This window comes from Ischnura elegans, chromosome 10 (assembly GCF_921293095.1).
Source record: "Ischnura elegans chromosome 10, ioIscEleg1.1, whole genome shotgun sequence".
In the NCBI taxonomy this organism is placed as follows: Eukaryota; Metazoa; Arthropoda; class Insecta; order Odonata; family Coenagrionidae; genus Ischnura; species Ischnura elegans.
The window spans coordinates 86570274-86590789 of NC_060255.1; the positions used below are offsets into that span (position 1 = coordinate 86570274).

General features: G+C 35.6%; 1 protein-coding gene across 1 annotated transcript in view; it reads right to left on the reverse strand.

Moving 5' to 3' along the window:
- Window positions 1–12149, reverse strand: part of LOC124166838 (acetylcholine receptor subunit beta-like 2) — a 227439-nt gene extending 215290 nt beyond the window's left edge. The window contains exons 1-2 of the mRNA XM_046544537.1: window positions 11692–12149; window positions 10062–10210 (exon numbers count right to left, since the gene is read on the reverse strand). Coding sequence (XP_046400493.1) covers window positions 10062–10210; window positions 11692–11752 — 210 coding nt within the window. The 5' untranslated portion in view covers window positions 11753–12149. The remainder of the gene's footprint in view (window positions 1–10061; window positions 10211–11691) is intronic.
- Window positions 12150–20516: the final 8367 nt, after the last annotated feature.

The following is a 20516-nucleotide window of genomic DNA, read 5'->3' on the forward strand; positions in this document are numbered from 1 at the left end:
CGCCGCCTCGGTGGTGAGGAGGCCCCCCCGCTGCTGCTCCACTTAGCCCCCATTACGGGTCTCCTCCTCCGAGGGGGGCTCCAGTGGGATGCAGGGGTTTTAATGTGTGTGATTCATGAGGTCAACGATAATCCACATTGATTCTGTAGTGGTGATTGAAAAGGGTAGGGCAATGCGACGTAATTGCGGCGACCAGTACCCATAAAAGAAAACCTAATGACAAATTTCAATTTTTAGGTTTGTGTAATTGGGGAGGTTTCAAAAAAATATTGCGGGTGTCATATTTGTGTTCAACCAGGGGTCACAAATTGATCTCATTAATTCCGTGCCGATAGTCGTAGGGATCCGGAACAGTGGCGGAATTCTGAAGATAAATACCCAAATAGGTGACCTTTCAGAAAATAATATTTTGGGAAGTTTCAAGGGGTTGTGGGGGGTTTTAATAACTCATAGGGTTGGGGAACACGGGCTGAATGGTGACGAAAACTACCCGGAAAGGCGACCTTAAAAAATTTAATTTTTCTGGGAGGTTCCAGAATGTGATCGGGGGTTTTCAGGTTTTATCCCGTATGGTTTACGGTGGCCCGCCATTAGCAAATATTCCATATCTAGGGCTGTGAGGGGACGGGCAGTGCGGCGTAATATCGGTCAGAAAGTCCCAAAATGGAGATTTAATGTCACATATTACATTTTTGAGGGGTTTCAGGGGGATGCCTGGGGTTTATATGGGTGTACTGCTAGTTGTCACTAGTCGTTCACATGAATTCCGTAGGGATGAGTCGTGGGGGTAGGGATCAGAGGTGGAATTGTGACAAAAAGTACCCAAAAAGTAGACTTCCAAATGCAAAATTCAATTTTTTTGGAGGTGTATTGGGATTAATAGGTTTCCACTGCCAGTGGTCACCAATCGTGAACATCATTTCCGTGGCGATGAGTGGTAGGGGTTGGAAAAGTTGAGGAATAGTGACGATAAGTACCCGAAAAGGAGACTTATATGCATAATTTAATCTTTTGAGGGTGTTTCAGCGGGTTTGAAGATGACGGTATTATATGGTCCCATTTATTTACTATCATATCTAACTGAGGTCACCCCTATGCCATCCATATTTTGAGAGTAATACAGTAAAAAGTAAGACATTCGCGGGAAACAAATGAAAAGTGTCCACACTTTTTTTTCTCCATATTTTAACTTTTTCTGAGTAATCAAGGACGTTGAAAGAAACTTAACTTCTATTCGTATAACATGTTATGAGCATAAATAAATATCATTTTCGTTATCCTACACCTGATATTACGTCAAGGGAATTAGGAGTTCTGAAAGTTTTCCAGTAAAGAGGTGTTCATTGGTTTCTCATTGACCTTCTTGCGCTCACGAGTCCCTGGAATGTGCCATGAGTCATTTAAATTAGAAATACATGTGACTTTAATGTTTATTGCCTGCAGACGTCTTTTCTTTTCGGTATTATGATTACTGATAATGGTCTCATTAAGCAAAGCCACGTATCATTTGAAAGAAAAGGAATTGCACTTTCTTATTCCTGCAGTTCCATTTCGTTTTATACCTGATTTACACTGAATTTATAAATAAATATCCAAAAAAGGTTCAATTTGAGCGTGTTTTGCTTACTATCCCCTTGACGACCATCAATACTGTTTATGCCGTTTGAAATATCTTTCTATCACACTAAATTATAAATGGCATGTTCCAAATATTGAAAAACTTTGTTTTTCACACATACACAATTTTAAGTTACACGTTTTATCACATGGTAAACCATTCTGTTTGTTTGTATTGGCTAAGGATGGATTTACTATAAATACCGTACACTTCATCGCACTAATAGAGAAAAATTTCGGGCAGGTAATTTCCCATGAGTCAATTCCATAAGAAATACATGTAAATTAAATTTTTAATGCCTACAAACGTATTTGTTTTTGCATATTAAATTTAGTGATAATGGTCTCATTAAGTTAAGCCACGTATCATTTGAAAGAAAAAGAATTGCACTTTCTCATTCCAGTAGTACCATTTCGTTTTCTATCTGATTTACACTTAATTTAGAAATAAACATCCAATAAATGTTCAATTTTATCGTGTTTCGCTTACTGTCCCCTTGACGACCGTCAATATTGTTTATGCCGTTTGAAATATCTTTCTATCACACTAAATTATAAATGGCATGTTCCAAGGAGATGTATTACTACCACTATCTAGCGAAACTAAAATCTCCTCTAGAAAAATTTTCCCTTACATTTGATAAAACAAATAATGCACTGTTAAAAAATCTTTGGGACTACGAACCTCCGCTGAAACCAAAACACCGCCTCCCCAAATGTACCCTCAACCCTTCCCATATCCCTATCCCCTTATTCCCTGTCCAGTATTATTATGCCATGACTCTTTTAATCTGTAAAACGTGATCAACTAATCTGCCTGCAAGATTACTAAACGAAACGCCCAGGAGACAGCTGCAAAGCTGGGAACTGCGGAAAACAATAACGAGAAAAATACTCGGGCTTGGACCTACTACTTCCACGAATCCATATTATTCCGACAGATGTGCCAATTGAATAAACACGGGTTCAATTTCTGATTAAATTGGCAATCGCAATGTAAATAAATCTGAAGGAATCTATGGAATGCACACTTTGATCGTGAATTACTTCGACTACATTCAGGCGAGAGGTGGCAATAGGAACGCGAAAAATCCAGACAGAAATTTAAACCTTAAAAATTTTAATTCAAAACCATTTTCATAACCGTAATTTGAAATATTGTGGTCCACTTTGGTTGTTCGGCATTGTTGTCTCTATCATTATCCATAAAAATTTAAATTCCAAAACATATACATCACTGCAAGAGCAGTGTTAGTTAGACCAAACCCGCAACCACTCACTGAAGATTTTTTCATTAACATTTTTCAAATAAATTTACATTCAAAACCACATTCACCACTGCTGCGCGGGATATTGTACCAGGAAAGCAAAGCAATATACATGGGTGCGACAACCAGGAGGGCTTTTTTATCTACAACATTAACAATAACAATTTTAATTCAAAATCATTTTCATCACCGTCACGCGGATTATTGTGGTCCAAATTGGTCGTTTGGACTTTCTGTTATGTAGTAATGCGTGGAATAAAACGCAGTTATTCCGGTTGGAACAACAATAGAGTGCACATAGCATTGAAATCAGTGTGTTATTTAACTACTTAATTTGAATTAAGTTATTTAAACTCCCCTCGAAAAGTTATATCGCTACTTCAAAACCGCTTTCACTTCCACTCCATGGTAAAAATCGAGCGCTTGCCTGAAAGTAGAGGTAGAGTCAACGGAGAGCTCCATACATTTCATGTGTCTTCATTGATAATCGGTTCACTCTCCGAAATTCCTGTACCCCAAACACTCGTCCCTAACTCCTACGCGTGAGTACACGGATGGTACCTCTCAGCACCGCTGACGCTTTCCAGATTGGCAGTTTTGCATTGTTGCTATGAAGTAAGGCGTTACATAAATAAACAGTTATTCGGGACGGGACAACAAAAGAGTGCACATTGCATTGAATTCAGTGTGTTATTTAACTCTTTTATTTTAATTGAATGATTAAAAGTCCCCTAAGATCTCTGAAGTATATATTAGGAGAATATATTGAAAACAGTACATAGTTGCATTCATATCTTTCCTTGTTCAGCATATCTTTCGATCTAATCTTTCATTTGCCGAGATTCATCATATTTATTAATCGCATGATTTATGGCAGGGGGTAGCTAGGAATTAAGGCTAGGGGGGGTTTCAGGCATAGCTTATGCTGGGGGGCTTGGTGGTATTGCATACCCGCAGAGTTAGCGGGAGGTGCGTAGGCCTTCCGGCCGCCTCCGCCGGAAAAAATTAAGATAAATGGTTCGAATTGGCGATTTTTACGCCCTTCCGAGGGATAGTTTCTTATTTGTCACACTATTCTATCAGCAATATTAATCCAATTAAGTAAAATAGATTAAACTTAAACATTTCTGTGAGCTCCGGGGTGGGGGATGTTATCCCCCAAAACCACCTCGCTGCGCCTCTGATCGGTGGCACTCCTTGGCAGTGGTATACTGCACTTAATATGCATAAAATAGTATTAGGTACAGTAGTCCACATTTATTCTATAGTGATTATTGGAAAGGGTAGGGCTATGCAGCGTAATGTCGTTGACAAGTACACATAAAAGAAGACCTAATGGCAAATTTCATTTTTATTGGGGGTTTCAACGGAATACCGGGGGTTTTATAATTGTGATCAACCAGTGGTCACCAATCGTTCTCATATATTCCGTGCCGATAAGTCGTAGGGATCTGGAACAGAGGGGGGAATTCTGAAGATAAATACTGAAATAGGCGAGCTTTCAGAAAATAATCTTTTTGGGAAGTTTCACGGGGTTATCGTGGGTTCTAATAACTCAAAGGTTTGAGGAACACGGCCTGAATGGTGACGAAAACTACCCGGAAAGAAGAACTTAATAAATTTTATTTTTCTGGAAGGTCCCGGAGGTGATCGAGTGTTTTCAGGTTCTTTTTCCCCGCATGGTTTACAGTGGCCAGCTGTTAGCAAATATACCATATCTAGAGCTGTGAGGGGACGGGCAATGCGGCGTAATGTCGGCCAGAATGTCCTAAAAAGGAGAGAAAATATCACATTTTACATTTTTTAGGGGTTTCAGGGGGATGCCTGGGGTTTATATGGGTGTACTGCTAGCGGTCATCAGTCGTTCATTATGAGCATATAGAAATGCAAATATTCTTTATCCTAAACCTGATATTACGTCGCGGGGATAGGGAGTTATGAAATTTTCCAGTAAAGAAGACTTGATTGGTTTCTTATTGACCTTCTTGGGCTCATGATTTAATCTGCATGATTTAATTTTTGTTGGTGTTTCCGGGGTTCGAAGATATATGGTCACATTTATTTACTATCATATGTAAGAGAGGATGCCCATATGGCATTTATATTTTGAGAGTAATACAGTAAAAAGTAAGACATTCCCGGGAAACAAATGAGTAGTGTCCACCATTTTTATTTTTTCGCGGATATATTGAATGAAATATTTCTGAAACGATTGCCTTTCCTAAAATCATATGCATAGTTGTATATTATTGAAGAGTTTTTACTATATAGCCAGGAATAAGTTCAGGAAATCTTGTGTTAATCCTTTTTAAATCTTAATTTTCTGTGATTTTCGGAATATTTTAATTTTTTCTGAGTAATCAACGACGTTCAAAGAAACTGTTAACTTCATTTCGTAGAACATGTTATGAGGAAATATCATTTTCGTTATCCTTTCAGACCCTAACCTAAATAAATAAAACAGATATAAGGGAGAAATACCTGCTGTGTATCTATTAATCTTATTCATAGCCCTGATTATTATTTAAAATAATTCGAAACGTTGGCTATAACTTGGTGACATAAATAGGCTGTTATTCTGGTCGGAACGACAATAGAGTACACATTTCATTTAAATGAGTGTGTTATTTAACTACTTTATTTGAATTAAGTTAATTAAACTCCCCGCGAAGAGTTATATCGTTGATACAAAGTCACTTTCACTCCCGCTCGATGGTAAAAATCGAACGCTTGGTCAGGAATAGTTTCACGAAATGTTGTGTTAATCCTTTGTAAATCGTAATTTTCTGAGTATCGGAATATTTTAATTTTTTCTGAGTAATCAACGACGCTGTAAGAAACTGTTAACTTCATTTCGTAGAACATGTTATGAGGAAATATCATTTTCGTTATCCTTCACCTGATATTACGTAACGGGGATCGGGAGTTATGATTAAGAAGAGTTGATTGGTTTCTTATTGAGCTTCTTGGGCTCATGAGTCCCTGGAATGTGCCATGAGTCATTTCCATAAGAAATACATGTAAATCAAATTTTTAATGCCTGCAGACGTATTTGTATTTGCACATTAAAATTAGTGGAAATGGTCACATTAAGTTAAGCCATATATCATTCGAAAGGAAAAGAATTGCACCTTCTTAATGCTGCAGATCCATTTCGTTTTATACCTGATTTACACTGAATTTAGAAATAAACATCCAAAAAAGGTTCAAGTTTAGCGTGTTTCGCTTACCTTTCCCTTGACGACCGTCAATATTGTTTATGCCGTTTGAAATATTTTCCCATCACACTAAGATATAAATAGCATGTTCCAAGGAGATGTATTACTGCCACGAATCCCTATTATTCCGACAGATGTGCCAAATGAATACATACGGGTTCAATTTCTAATTAGATTGGCAATCGCAATGACAATAAATAAGACCAAAGTATCTCTGTTCGTGGCTTAAATATGGGAAAACCGTGTTTTTTACAACGAAACAATTTTACGTGACATCTTTTATCGCGTGAGTAAACCATCCAGTTTTGTTTCTGTTGGCTGAAGATGGCCTTAATATAAATACCGTACTAAAAGACGAAAATATGGGGTAGGTACGGTTAATATGCTAGGAGAAAATGACACTTATCGATATAATTTCATATCGACATATCTTGAAAAGGGGATGTACTTCTGCAAAATATTTTATATGTATGAATCGTAAGTTACCTTCTAGCATACCGTTAAAAGTCTTATCCCAGCAACTATAGTAAAAGGTCTGCAAAAGGAATCTCTACAGTACACAATTTTATCGAACATAACGTCAACTATAACGACTGCATTAGTTTATTGAAACTTTTATCTTGTTTTGTACCTTTCTTTATCTACCGGTAAGAGTTTAAGTCCCTTTCATAATTAAATAAAAAAATATGTAAGCGACAAATCGAATTCCAGCATTTTAGATTCGATTTTTCTTGTTGGAAAACGGGTAGAGCGGGATGTTCATCATTGCTAAATGTGACCTCTATGGTAAGGATCATGTCCTTATATTTTTATTAATCTCGCAAAAGAGGAAACTTGTATAAAACGAAATCGATATATCCCCATTTACTTAACATTGATAATATATTTCGCCATAAAGTTAAAACTATGGTTTTCCACGGAGACCAAAAGATAACAGAAATCTTATATCATCAATCACGTACTATCCTAAAAATTTCAGACATCTACATTCAATAACAAAGGAGAAAATGAGGCATATCGATATCATTTCATTTCGATATATCATAATTATGAATCATTACTCATCAAAATATGTTACATGTACGTATAGTACGTTGCTGTCTAAGCAAATAATTAAAAATTTTATCCCCGTAACTATGTAAACAAGTCTGAAAAAGACATGTATCGAATGCACCCTTGGATCGATTATAACTTCGCTTCTAATTATTCGATCCGCCTGATTTAACTTTTGCCAGATTGAGCACGTCAAATTTGGTATTGCATTTGAATTACGATTTCATATCTTGAATAACAAAATAGTTATTAGCGAAGAAAGCGTATCCAAGGAGATTGGTATCGATATAACTCACACATTAATCTATCGAGAGAATTGGTTATCATTGCAAAAGTTGTCCTTTTTGATATTAGTATTACCCTGAAAATTTCATTCCTCTAACTTGAACGGTTGCCAAGTTATTCAAGATCGTGTGCTTGTGAGGATATTTGTATAAAACGATTTTGATATATCCCCATTTACTTTACATTGAAAATATATTTCGGCATAAAGTTGAAACTATGGTTGCCATGGAGACCAAAATAACACAGAAATCTTATATCACCAATTACGTACTATCCTTAAAATTTCAGACATCTACATTCAATAACAAAGGAGAAAATGAGGCATATCGATATTATTTCATTTCGATATATCTTCATTATGAATCATTACTCATCAAAATATGTTACATGTACGTATAGTACGTTGCTGTCCAAGCAAATAGTTAAAAATTTATCCCCGTAACTATGTAAACAAGTCTGAAAAAGACATGTATCGAATGCACCCTTGGATCGATTATAACTTCGCTTCTAATTATTCGATCCGCCTGATTTAACTTTTGCCAGATTGAGCACGTCAACTTTAGTATTACATTTGAATTTCGTATTCATACGTCGAATAACGAGAAAGTTATTAGCGAATAAAGCGTATCCAAGGAGATTGGTATCGATATAACTCTCACATGAATCGATCGAGTGGAATGGTTATCATTGAAAAAAGTGTCCTTTTTGATTATAGTATTACCCTGAAAATTTCATTCATCTAACTTGAACGGTTGCCAAGTTATTCAAGATCGTGTGCTTGTGAGGAAACTTGTATAAAACGATTTAGATATATCCCCATTTACTTTACATTGAAAATATATTTCGGCATAAAGTTGAAACTATGGTTGCCATGGAGACCAAAATATAACAGAAATCTTATATCACCAATCACGTACTATCCTAAAAATTTCGGACATCTACGGTCAATAACAAAGGAGAAAATTAGACCTATCGAAATTATTTCATTTCGATATATCTTCCAAAGGAATCATTACTCAACAAAATATTTTACATTTACGTATAGTACGTTGCTGTCCAAGCAAATAATTAAAAATTTTATCCCCGTAACTATGTAAACAAGTCTGAAAAAGACATATATCGAATGCACCATTGGATCGATTATAACTTCGCTTCTAATTATTCGATCCGCTTGATTTAACTTTTGCCAGATTCAACACGTCAATTTTAGTATTACATTTGAATTTCGTATTCATACTTCGAATAACGAGAAAGTTATTAGCGAATAAAGCGTATCCAAGGAGATTGGTATCGATATAACTCTCACATGAATCGATCGAGTGGAATGTTTATCATTTCAAAAGTTGTTTTTTTTGATAATAGTATTACCCTGAAAATTTCATTCCTCTAACTTGAACGGTTGCCAAGTTATTCAAGATCGTGTGCTTCACAAAATAATGGCGACAATGATTTTCTCACGTGCAGGATATTTTTCGGAATTTTATTATGAATTAACCAAGAGGGTTATCGGAAAAACAGGGTAGGGCGTGAGGGTACGGAGTACCCTCTAAGGGTTTTCACGGAGATTCCAAATTTTCATATGCCGAAGTCTCAAAGCCGAAATCCGAAATTTAATATTCGTCTCCTCGACAATGGAAAATCGAAAATCGTTCATTCCTCGGAATTCTTTCGACTTGTGAATATTCCAAGATAGCCAAAAAATCAAGCAAAAAATCTAGTATCTTGCGTTTCAAGGAATTTGTCCTACGATTATTGCAAGTTGGTCAAAAAAAATTCCAAAGATAGTCCCGTAAGAAAAGCATTGGAAATTTTTAAAAAAATGATAAAAAATAGTAAATATAAATACACCGTTATGACAACCATACCAAAAAATCAATCAAAAAATCTAGTTTACGTCCATTGAATATCATGTTCCTACGACGTTTAAAAATACGAAATAAAACCGAAAAAGTTTTAGTCCCATAAGGCTCCCATGTTAATTCAAGTCGATATATCTCGAAAACTAATCGACTTTTTCGAGTTTTCAGATTTTTCCTCCCGATGAATTTTTTTTTACTTTTACGTCCAATAAGCCAAATGTCCACATCTATCACAGTTTTGGCTGTGAATTTGTATCCATGAGTGAGTGAGTATGTCACACATCCCGCTGTATATATACGGGATACATCTGTTGTTATAAAATTTTTACAAAACCATGGAAGTGACAAATCAACAATGGGTTCAATTTGTTGTCCAAAATTCCAATACTATAATATTTCCCTTTGGTAACCATCTACAAATTTGACAAATTTTCTGGCCTCTCACGCTGTAATATGACTTAATTTTGATCAATCTGGTTTTTAGTTCACATTCTCTGGGAAAGAACTACATAAGGCTATGTTCTGTCTAAAAATAATTTTTCGAATTACGTTATATTTTTCCTTGAGAGATGCATAGCCTGAATTTAATCTCAAAATCCCTCAATAAAAATTTATTTTTGTACGTTTAATACCTTTTTCGTGGCTTTTACCTTAATAGCTTTTAGACAAAAGATATATTTTAAAATTTTGAAATATTTTCTGCATTATTTTTCACCCCATATGAAATTATTGTCAATAATAGTATAGTCAAATTTTCTTACCACTTCGATGAGTTGAGACAGTTTCAGCCCGAGCCACACCGTAAGTGTTTCAGAATTGTTGCTCACTGGTCGTATGAGACGATTGTAGTTTGATAGAAGGTCATCGTAGAGCCTTTTGGCGTCAGGATTTGCCTCGCATTTCTTCATTGCTATGAGAAAAAATAAGAAATTTTAACAAAACTGCACTACCACCATCTGCAGGCCCCTTCAATTGGCACCAACGTCAAAACAGCCATTTAATGGAGATTTTTATAAAATCAAGTATCATTATTTAAAAAAACACACATTTATATTTTCACAGAAGCTAATCAGGCATGGTAGTTTAAGAAAAAGAAATACGCGGAATATTTGCTCACTGGTAAATTTCATAATGAAAGGCATTTCGGAAAAGGTCGATTATCGCTCGTGTTTTGTTTTGGCAAAGAATTGCACCGAGAACCTGCTTTTGGAAACCCTATTTATTAAGATAATAGCTCATAATTTCTGAAGAGAGCTCTAATTTCCACCGCTGGTAGCCAATTATGAGGAAATAACAGATTACCATTGGAATCAATGTGTAAATATTCACTTGTAAATATGAGTTTGAATAGCCATTATCCATGAAGGAGGTAATCGGAAAATTAACAGTTTTGCTTCACTCGTTAGCATTATCCTTCAGTAATGGTTTTACCCGGATAATCAAGTTCAAATGTTGGTATGAAATAACTATAAATGGAAAAATTGGTATGTCCACTTGTTGTTAAAATACAATACATTCCAATTTCACTGAGAAATCTGCAACCCAACCCAGTTTCGCGATTTCAGATTAGGAATACTCTAAGATGCCACGTAATAGATCACTAATTTAGCATACATCGAAACACGAATAAAAATATGAAACCAGAAGTGAAGTTCACGTCAAAATTTCAAGTTGAGGTGAGGTATCTCAAGAAATTTCTAACTAATTTCACCCATTGCTCAAACAAATGAACATTTCCGCTGCAACAGTACTCAAAACACACAATACTTACTAGGAGTTTTTCACATATTTCGTGTTATTATTTAATTACAAATTCGTGCCATAAGACTCTGGCAAATAAATGCAAAAATATATGCTATAAATGAGAATTCAACTGTACCTTACATCCAATTTGAGTTAACTGACACATGAAATTAAATATTTGGCTAGTTTTAAAAACCAAATGAAAAAAGCAGCAGTGCAAACCAAATATTTTTCACGGTCAACAAGTTTAAATAAACATATTCCTCTTATTCACTTAAAACAATTGCATTTATGATGCCGGTACACTGTCAAAAATGGAATATTTCCTAAGTAGAGTATCAGGCGATGGAGTAAATCCCACTTGAATTAAGTAACGACGGATAAACCTTAAATCACTGAAATCTTAAAGTTATTATCACTTTTTTATTCATTCACAAATTCACCGTCAACTACTCGATAAAATCAATAATACCTAGTGACACACAAAGGGAGTATCGAAATGTAAACAATGGATTCGTGCCCTACAAACTGAAATAAAATCCGTTCCCAAGCTCAAAAAGATAAATTAGAGAGGTTCATTAACCAAAATAAAACCAATGTGCTTTGTCTTATTAAAATAAACAATGCCTGCCACCAATCACAACTCACCGACAGATAAGCTGACAACGCTGAGGAGCAGTATGAACACACGGTAGGTGATCATTTTCATAGCCTTCCCCTAAGGAGGGAAAGCACACCGAAAACCTGCTCAGAAACCTGTCTGGTCCGTCAGCACCAGCCGCTGTCGTGCATCTCCAGCGATCAGATGCGCTCCAGCATCACCACCCATGGTGTGTAGTCATGGAAACGAAGAGGATCCCAAGGGCGTGTTCGTACTACATGGTTCCTCTGGATCCCAAGTCCCTCCTCTTCTTTTACTTCGGTCTATCGCGAGCCTCCGCTTCTAACCCCCTTCCCTCAACCCTCCCCCACCCTTAGCACTATCACTTTCCACCACGACTGACGGTACACGTTGCTATAGTGACTGAGAAACCGTCATCAGCCTCGTAGCTGTACCAGGCGGAGATCCCACCGCTCTCCGTTCTGCCGCCCTTACCACTACCGCCTTTTCCTCCCTCGCCCCTCCTTCGTGAACTACAATCGATATGGTACACGGGCTCCATTGACGACGGGAGCGGCATCTCGCGGCCGAAGGCGGAACTTCCAGGGTCCCCGCCCCGACTAGCGCTGGGGAAGGGCAAGTTTATCCCCGAGTCTTGACTCGGGTGCTCTTCGGAGCTGCGCAGCGGCAGATACTGTGGCGTAGGGATCCCTCTACTAATATAAACTTTGGAAAATTGATATTCCCAGATGAACGGAGTCAGATCCTCATTTGATACCAAGGGCGTACCCAGGATAAAAATTAGGGGAGAGGGGGCAAGCCATGGTCTTAACAAGTCTTAACATTTTTGCTCGGAAAAGGTGAATTAAACCAACATTTTGAGAAAATTATAACTGCGATTATTTAATGAAATTACTTGCTTGAAAAAAAAATATTTTAGTTACATGCCTTATTCTAATATCATTTTTCATGCGTTAAAAGAAAATTTGTCGAAAACTTTCGTTTAAATCCAGTTCTGATTTTCGTTAAAGACTTCCGCAATTTTGGCTTCTAGGGGGGGGGGCAGCTTCCCCCTCCTGCCCCATGCTAGGTACGCCCATGTTTGAGACTTTTGATGCTGTAAAACTTTAAAAAGTCATTTATTTATCATATAAATTAATCTAACTCTCAATTTGGCATTGCCCCTCTTTATTACAAATCTATTAAAATTCTCTCTTAATTTTTTTTTCCAACAACCCCCTTTCTTTTCAACAACACATAGCAACGTTCCTTAAAATAAACGATGAAAAATCTAAAACATCAACCTACCAAAACATATATTAACATATAAATTAATACAATTAAAAGCCAAATAACGAATGAAATGAAATTAAAAAAGATTTTAAAAAATAAATTAAAATGGAGCTGGAAAAGGCACGACGTTTCTACACAAAAGGCACAAACTAATTCTGATCGGTGGACGTAGTCGTGAAATGGTTCATGTCAAAGAAAAAACTGTTTTGCGACTGCGGTACTGTTGCTCAATAGTTGGCCCCGATTTTTTCAACTTAATTTATGATTCACTGTGAACCAATGTCTTCTAATATTTTTTTCTTAAATGAAATTTCCTTGCAATTGATAGGTTTTTTCTTAAAACCTGGTGTTTTCTACTGAACCGGTTTCTTTGTCAGTGACCTTTCTTCACTGAACAAGATTCTTAAAAGCGGATTTTACTTTTGAACTGAACAGGAAACAATTGAGCTATTTGTGAGAGTAAATATTTTTCATGTAAGACCTTGAGCTTACATTTCAGTTTGTCTTTTTATTTGTATCTATTGCATTCAAATCCCCCAATTAAACGGCAACAAGTTTTACATAAATTACTAATTAAAGCCCTTAAGGTGATACTGATCTAAGCATGTATAAATGCCAAATATAGCAAGAATAAAAAATACGATACGAAAAAAGGTATGATATTATTTACATAATGATAAGTATGATATTAATAAGACGTAAGCGCAACAGAGTACTATTTTTGTTATTTGGTAAAATCATGCTATACTTGAAGTCAAGCCACATACTATCGGTGTCAAAATGATGTGCCACTGTACTTTGCAAATTTATATCTGAGTTTAACACTAGGAATACCGGACTTGACACCCCTCCTAGAACTACCAAATGGAGTCATTTTGACTCCTACCTTATAATTGTTTATTTTTCCAGTTTATCTATGTTTTTATTTATACATTGCTTTAGTTTATCATTATTGTTTATTATTGCATTATTTCAGACGTTATTTAAACAAAAAAATCATATTTTTTTAAAATGCGAGTTTCGACTGTTTTGCTTTGAAATTCTTTTTTCCTACATGTTATGTTGTTTTAATAGGATTTTCACAGAGTAATTGGATAAAACAGCAAACATAGACATTTCAACACATTTTATCATCATGTTTGAATGATCAAAAATATTACCCAGGCTATATGGAAGTTGGGAAGTTAATTAAATACAGCAAAAAAACTGCATTTGATAAGCCACGCATTTGGCTAAGGTGCTTTACAGTTCAAGACTTGTCGTTCATTGTCCACAGTTTCCCACAGAAATACTTTTGGCAGGTCGTACAATTCCAAACTGAGCGATTCTTTCTGCACTTTGGTATTGCCTGGAAATATTTTTTTGCAGAATCCCGTCAGAAGAATATGCAGCATTGGACACGCCACGCTTTTGTCGAGATCTAATTTGAGTATCAGCCGACTCTGTATCGAGCTTTTTCAAAAGCGTCTTGCGCGAAATGTTTTAGGTAGTCTCCTTGTACACTGCCCATGAATACCTGCTAAGTCGGATGTATTTTCCAACGAGTAGATAGGCCATCGCTGAGTATATGTTCTTGTGGTAATAATGTGATTTCATTTCTTTTGGTACTTCTCTTCGAATTATTTACCTTTCCCATAATGCTAGTACCCTAGCTTTTTCGCTGTTCGGCGAGTTTGACTGAGGTAATGTAATTATCTACAGTAACATTTCAGCTTTTTTCAGAAACATTTGCATTAGTTTCAGTACTACTAAACGGCAATCTGCATGAAGTGAATAATCTTTTCCATCATTAGGGAAGGCATTTGCAAAATATTTGCTATCATTGTTAACAGCTAGCCAATATTCATGGCCGTATTTGTCCGGCTTAGATGGAATGTACTGAGTAAAATACACCTGATTTTACTGGGGAGGATTCGTTCAACAACCGTGATGTATGGACCAGGTTTTTAATGAGGAATGTAATTATCTGTGAATCTATCCTACACTCTTGAAAAGATGGCATAATTGAAAGTTTTGAGCCGCTGGAATTGATTAGATTTCTCATCAAATCTTAGATAATGCAAAATGTTTACAAACCGGTTCCCAGTCGTTCATTTTAGATAATGGTATTCCCCAGTCGTTTGACCAAATACTTGCAATAGAGAGATCATTTGTACCTCATATTCAATGGCATAAAATATGGCTATACATGCATCTAGCTCCCCACCGAAAAGAGTAAAATCTTCATAATTTTGTTTGCGTGCTTCCACAATTTTACATCACTTTATGTGAGTCAGTATACACGAATCGATAAATAATTGTAAATAATATCTTTGTTTTGTAACTCCTTATGAAAGGGAAAGTAAATGTAAATTACTGCATGTCTTTTGCACGCATTATGTCTGAATCTTCAGACTAGCTAGAAACGTTGTGAGGAATAAAATCTTTGACTTCGTCAGACACGAAATGATGTTCCTTTTCGCATTCCGATTTACCTTCCGGTATAGAATGCAACATAGAAAGGACTTCACGCATTAGCCTACTTCTTCTGGTCATACTGCTAGTCAGGAAAAATGAAAGCCTTACTTCACTAGAGTTCTGCAGTCCATTCCAGAGTTCACTGGATTTACTAATGCGAAGGACAGCGCACGATTTTCCTGTGCGGCGCGCGACAGCCAGCGCTGTAAGAGCCGACAATGCTAGGACAATAACTTTATTTCATTCTACTGATTTATTTTCCTGGTTCATCCTTGTATCAATGGAAGGGTACAAAGGTAATTTTTCAGGTTTGAAAATGAACTTCCACAAGATCAAGGGTGAAATAAAAGCGCTGCAGTGCAATACTATGTAACAGTATTGAGCTGTAGCGAGCCTGATAGGCGGGGAGAAGGGAGGGGTAAGGGATGAGGGCAAGACACGACGGCTTCTAAACACAGGAATTTGAAAATGCTTAATATAAATAGCATATTCACCACTTTATCGCAGGATAAAATTATATCAGGACATTCATATGGTTTGTAGTTCCAAACACGGACCCATAAAATTAGAAATGCCTTCAAATTCTCGCAAATATTGGCCTGAAAGCGAAATAATTATATATTTAAGCCATCTGTTGATTTAAATTAATTATTAACATAAGAAGAAATAAACTCTTGAACAAATATTACTATTTGGCGAAAAGACGAGCAAAATACAATAGGGAGTCAAAATGACTCTCTTTGGTAGTCGAAGGTAAATTTTAAAAAATAAGTACTATTTTACTTTCTAGAACTATTTTGATCGCAAAGTTTTATTTCATGTCAAAAATGAATAAAAGTCATGAAATTTCAGGCCGGAATTTGGAAAATTTTAGTCAGGGCAGAGAAATAAAAATCGCGAGGAGTCAAAATGACTCCATCGGTAGTTCTAGTGTTAATTCATGCCATAATAATGAATAATACGTAATTTTAAAGGAAATTTTATTTTCAGTTCTGATTTATTTTTTGTGTCTTGAAAAATTCATAAATGTAACCACGCCAGTGTAGTAAATGACTCTGCGCACCGTAAAATTAGCTGTTTTGTCAATTTTAAGAACTTTGTGACCCAACCCAGGAAAAACTACTACGTCTACAACTTTCATCTTCCACAATAAGTTGCAAACATTAATTTAAATTAATAAAATGGCTTTTGCTTATTTTTAGAACGCATTTTTTGCAGTTAAATAACAAGAATATTGTAACAATATCTAGTCCTTCAATTTACCCCAAAAGAAAAAAGAGAATTAATAGAAACACATCCTAATTTATTTGCAATTTTTCTATTATCCGAAAACACATTATTTATATGTACTCTAGATTATATATGGACTTTAAAAAATGCGCCGGAGCGAGCGAATGCTGCGTTGCCACGTCTTGCGCGCGAAACTTTGCTTCCCGCTTACTGGCACTGGCCCGGCACGGCCCCGTTTGGCAACGTGACATTAATAGACTAACGTCGCAAATATCAATTTTTAATAGAATACGAATGATAGAAAATAGTGTAGTTTCCTTCATCAAAGAAAACAAAAGGCAATAATTGCGATTCGTTACCCACCATTAGTGTATTCAAAATATACAAATTATTTCGTTTTAGAAATATCGGGTTATGACGAATGGCAATGGTTCATTTTTATCCTCATTTGAAAAGGGCAGGATTGGCGCCCATGCGATGCCACTCCACGTGACGTCACAGGAACCTAGTTTTTATACGAGAAGATAGGATTTATACATCGTCTGAGGTTACCAATGCATGCATCAGGCGCAGAGCTCAGGGAAACATGTCTTAATAATCACGTATTAAAACTGGCTAAGGTCGGAAAGTTTTCCTCGTTTGATAAGGTATTAATAATCCTTATTTATGCCAAGCGCTACCAGCCAGCAGGGTACTCAGCTACCCGCTAGCAGCCTGCGACGTATCAGCGCTAAGCCTCGCCTCAAGGTCACCTCACCGGGCGGGAGGGGGAACAAGAAATACGACGTACGGAGAGATTTCCCGGCATTCATACTTACGCGTTGCGTTTTCGCGCGCTTGAAAATTTTCACTTTTCATTTAATCGCGAAAAATAGATATTGTCATTTAAAAATCTAAAAGTGTGAAATACGTACTCCAGGAGTAATAATCTTTCGATTTAGGCAATAAAAAAATAATAGGAAACCATCCTATTGTAACTGTCAATTGATACTCATTAAACATTTTCGTTAGTTAGCGACAAAATATGCGTTCAAAAAATACGCAAAATCTATGTTATTAACGTGCATTGATGTTTACAACTTATTGTTGAAGATGAATGCTGTAGACGTAGTAGTTTTCCCTAGGTTGAGTTAAAAAGTGCATAAAGTTTAAAAACGGCTAACCTCACGGTGCACAGAGTCATTTACTGCACTGGCGTGAAAAACAGAAAATAAATAAATGAGAACTGAAAATAAAATTTCCTTTAAAATGACGTATTATTCATAATTATGATATGCATTGAAGCGCAGGTATAAATTTTCAAAGTACAGCGGCACATCATTTTGACGCCGACAGTAAGTTAGGTACTTAAAAATAATTCTATGGCTGGCTCATGCAGCTTAAAGATCATTGGCTTATAAAGATAATCAATGAATTTTTCGCATTGTCTACCCTTATTATTATTTTAATTCAAATGATTTTATTCCATGAAAGCAAATAAATCTGTAATGAAATACACAAAAAGGATATGTTTCGATTTTTGTCAGCTGCCTATTATCAATGAGGAATGATTTTGAGATTAATAGTGATCCAGCGTCATGGATGGCTGGTGTAGCTTTAACTATCTTCTATGGGGTTAATTTAGCATAAAATTGCTTTTTGGCTTATTTATTTAATTTTTAATTCCCCCGTAATCTCCTTCCCTTGCCTGAGGTATTTATTCTTCTGTTACTGGACGGAACAATCTACTTGGAATGGAAAAATTAGGCCATTGTGTATGAAAGAAAAAGCAATTTCTGGATGATGTATTACTCGATGATGACAATGAAGCGTTTCGAAAATGCCACGAGATCACACTGCAAAAAGTTATACTATACCATTCTTAATTCCTCTTCGAAGTCATCTTATCCTAAAAATGTTAGCATTGAAATTCAAAATAAATCAAAAAGATATATTATTTATAACTTTTGGTGGCGGTGTTCACAAGGGTTTTTTTCTCACCTCTATAAATTTTAAAAAATACGTCAGCTACTAACTAGCTTTGGTACATTTAGAATGCAGCTATTTGTATTGCATGAGGGAATTCTTAGGCCGCTTCATAAAAGGTTGGACAAAAGCCTTTATTAGGTATTGTATGAATTTTTTTAGTGGTATTAATGAATACACACAACTTTGATATATTCTTTCCGCATTTCTACACTACCTGAAAATAATACTGTAATTTTTACTTACCGGCACTCGTTTCACTACCTATTTCCCTTGCGCATTTGATCGAATAACTTATCGAGTAAAAGTCTAACAATTCATCCGTTTTCAAGGTAGGAGTTGGTTATTTTTGGTGTACGTATGGGCAAAAATTTTAATTGAAAACACTTTTTCATCTGAGCCGAAATTATCGTGATTGTAGCATGGCAGATATTTCAAAGCATTCGCTATACTTTCAATTTCATCTATATTTGATCTTCTAAAATATTTCATTAAAAATTTTGAGTCATCAAGTGTTTTTTTCACTTCAATATCTCTCGTCATCTTTCTCATTTTTGGTATATCTCAAAATAAATTTTTTAAATTAAAAATTGTACCCATATGAATAAACTTACGCTCCGATTTACTGAATATCAATTTAGTACTTACGAGTATGTAAAAAATAACGTTTTTCATTGCGATGGCTACAGATATTTTTTTTCTGCTTTAATATGCATTTGGTAAAAAATTAATAATACGGTACATATCTTGAGGAATTTCCCTTCATTCAAAGTGTGCAACATGTGTGTGCGTGTATTATTCGTCATTATTTAAGCTAGATGTTTGTTAAATCTATAATGCACTTTTTATTATTTTTTATATGGCTATTTCTGTGATATTCCGTTCCTCAGAAGGAGTGTTCTCACTAATAAAGACACCTTTCTGCGGGATCTATCTTGAAATCCTGTTGCGTAGGCAACCGTCGATACGCTTATGTCATGCGAGTGCTATACATAATATTATGTCTGGCGCTTTCCCTGGCTCTTTGGTGAATTCCTATAACTATGTAAAATTATTGCCTATTTACACTATTTATGTTTCATTGTATAGATGTTTCATTAATGAATGTAATGTAAAAAAAATTCTAGCATACCCACTGAAGTAGTGAAGTAGTGAGTGGGGAGTAAATATTACGAAAGGTTCCTGCATAGAAAAAAATCATTAACTACTGAATGAGTGAGTTCCACTGATCAGAGAGCTATATGAGGTCACATTAATTTTTAATGCTAAATGCAGCAGAGCTGCAGTCATGCACTTCGACGATAAAACATTATGCAACATGACGATTTCCTTCATTCTTTATCCATAAATAGAAAGAGGTCTGCTCATTTTAGAAGTTGCACGTGCGTTCATTTATTATTTGCAAAATGTGCTAGGCCATACTAAACCTTCTTTTAAATGAATAGAAAAAAATGAAAATTTGGTAAAATGATCCATTAAGTCTCATAGTAAATTGTTGATATATTATGGGATGCCATTTATTGAACATTTTCGATGTCCTGTTTGACGAAGGAAAGCATTAGAAATATCGGAGCAGAAAATTTTACTTTGTATAATACTACAATGAATATTGTCAAAAATGAAAGGGTAAATATCATTAGATATCAAATAGTTGCATCTTGGGAAATTATTAATTTTAAGGATGATTTTTTTTTGCTGGTGAACGAAGAAAAATACCTCACTATCACTCCCATTTTTAGATCCAATATGTCCTTTGTATGTTAAATGATATAGGATAATTAAGATTGTGCAAAGAGTGATAAATGCATACTTCTGTATAAGTTAACAATTATTGAGAGTTATTTCATAATTAAATATTGATTTTTAATACCAGATTGATTGGAAATCCTATTTTGGTATGATCTGATATCACTAAGTACAAGTGAAT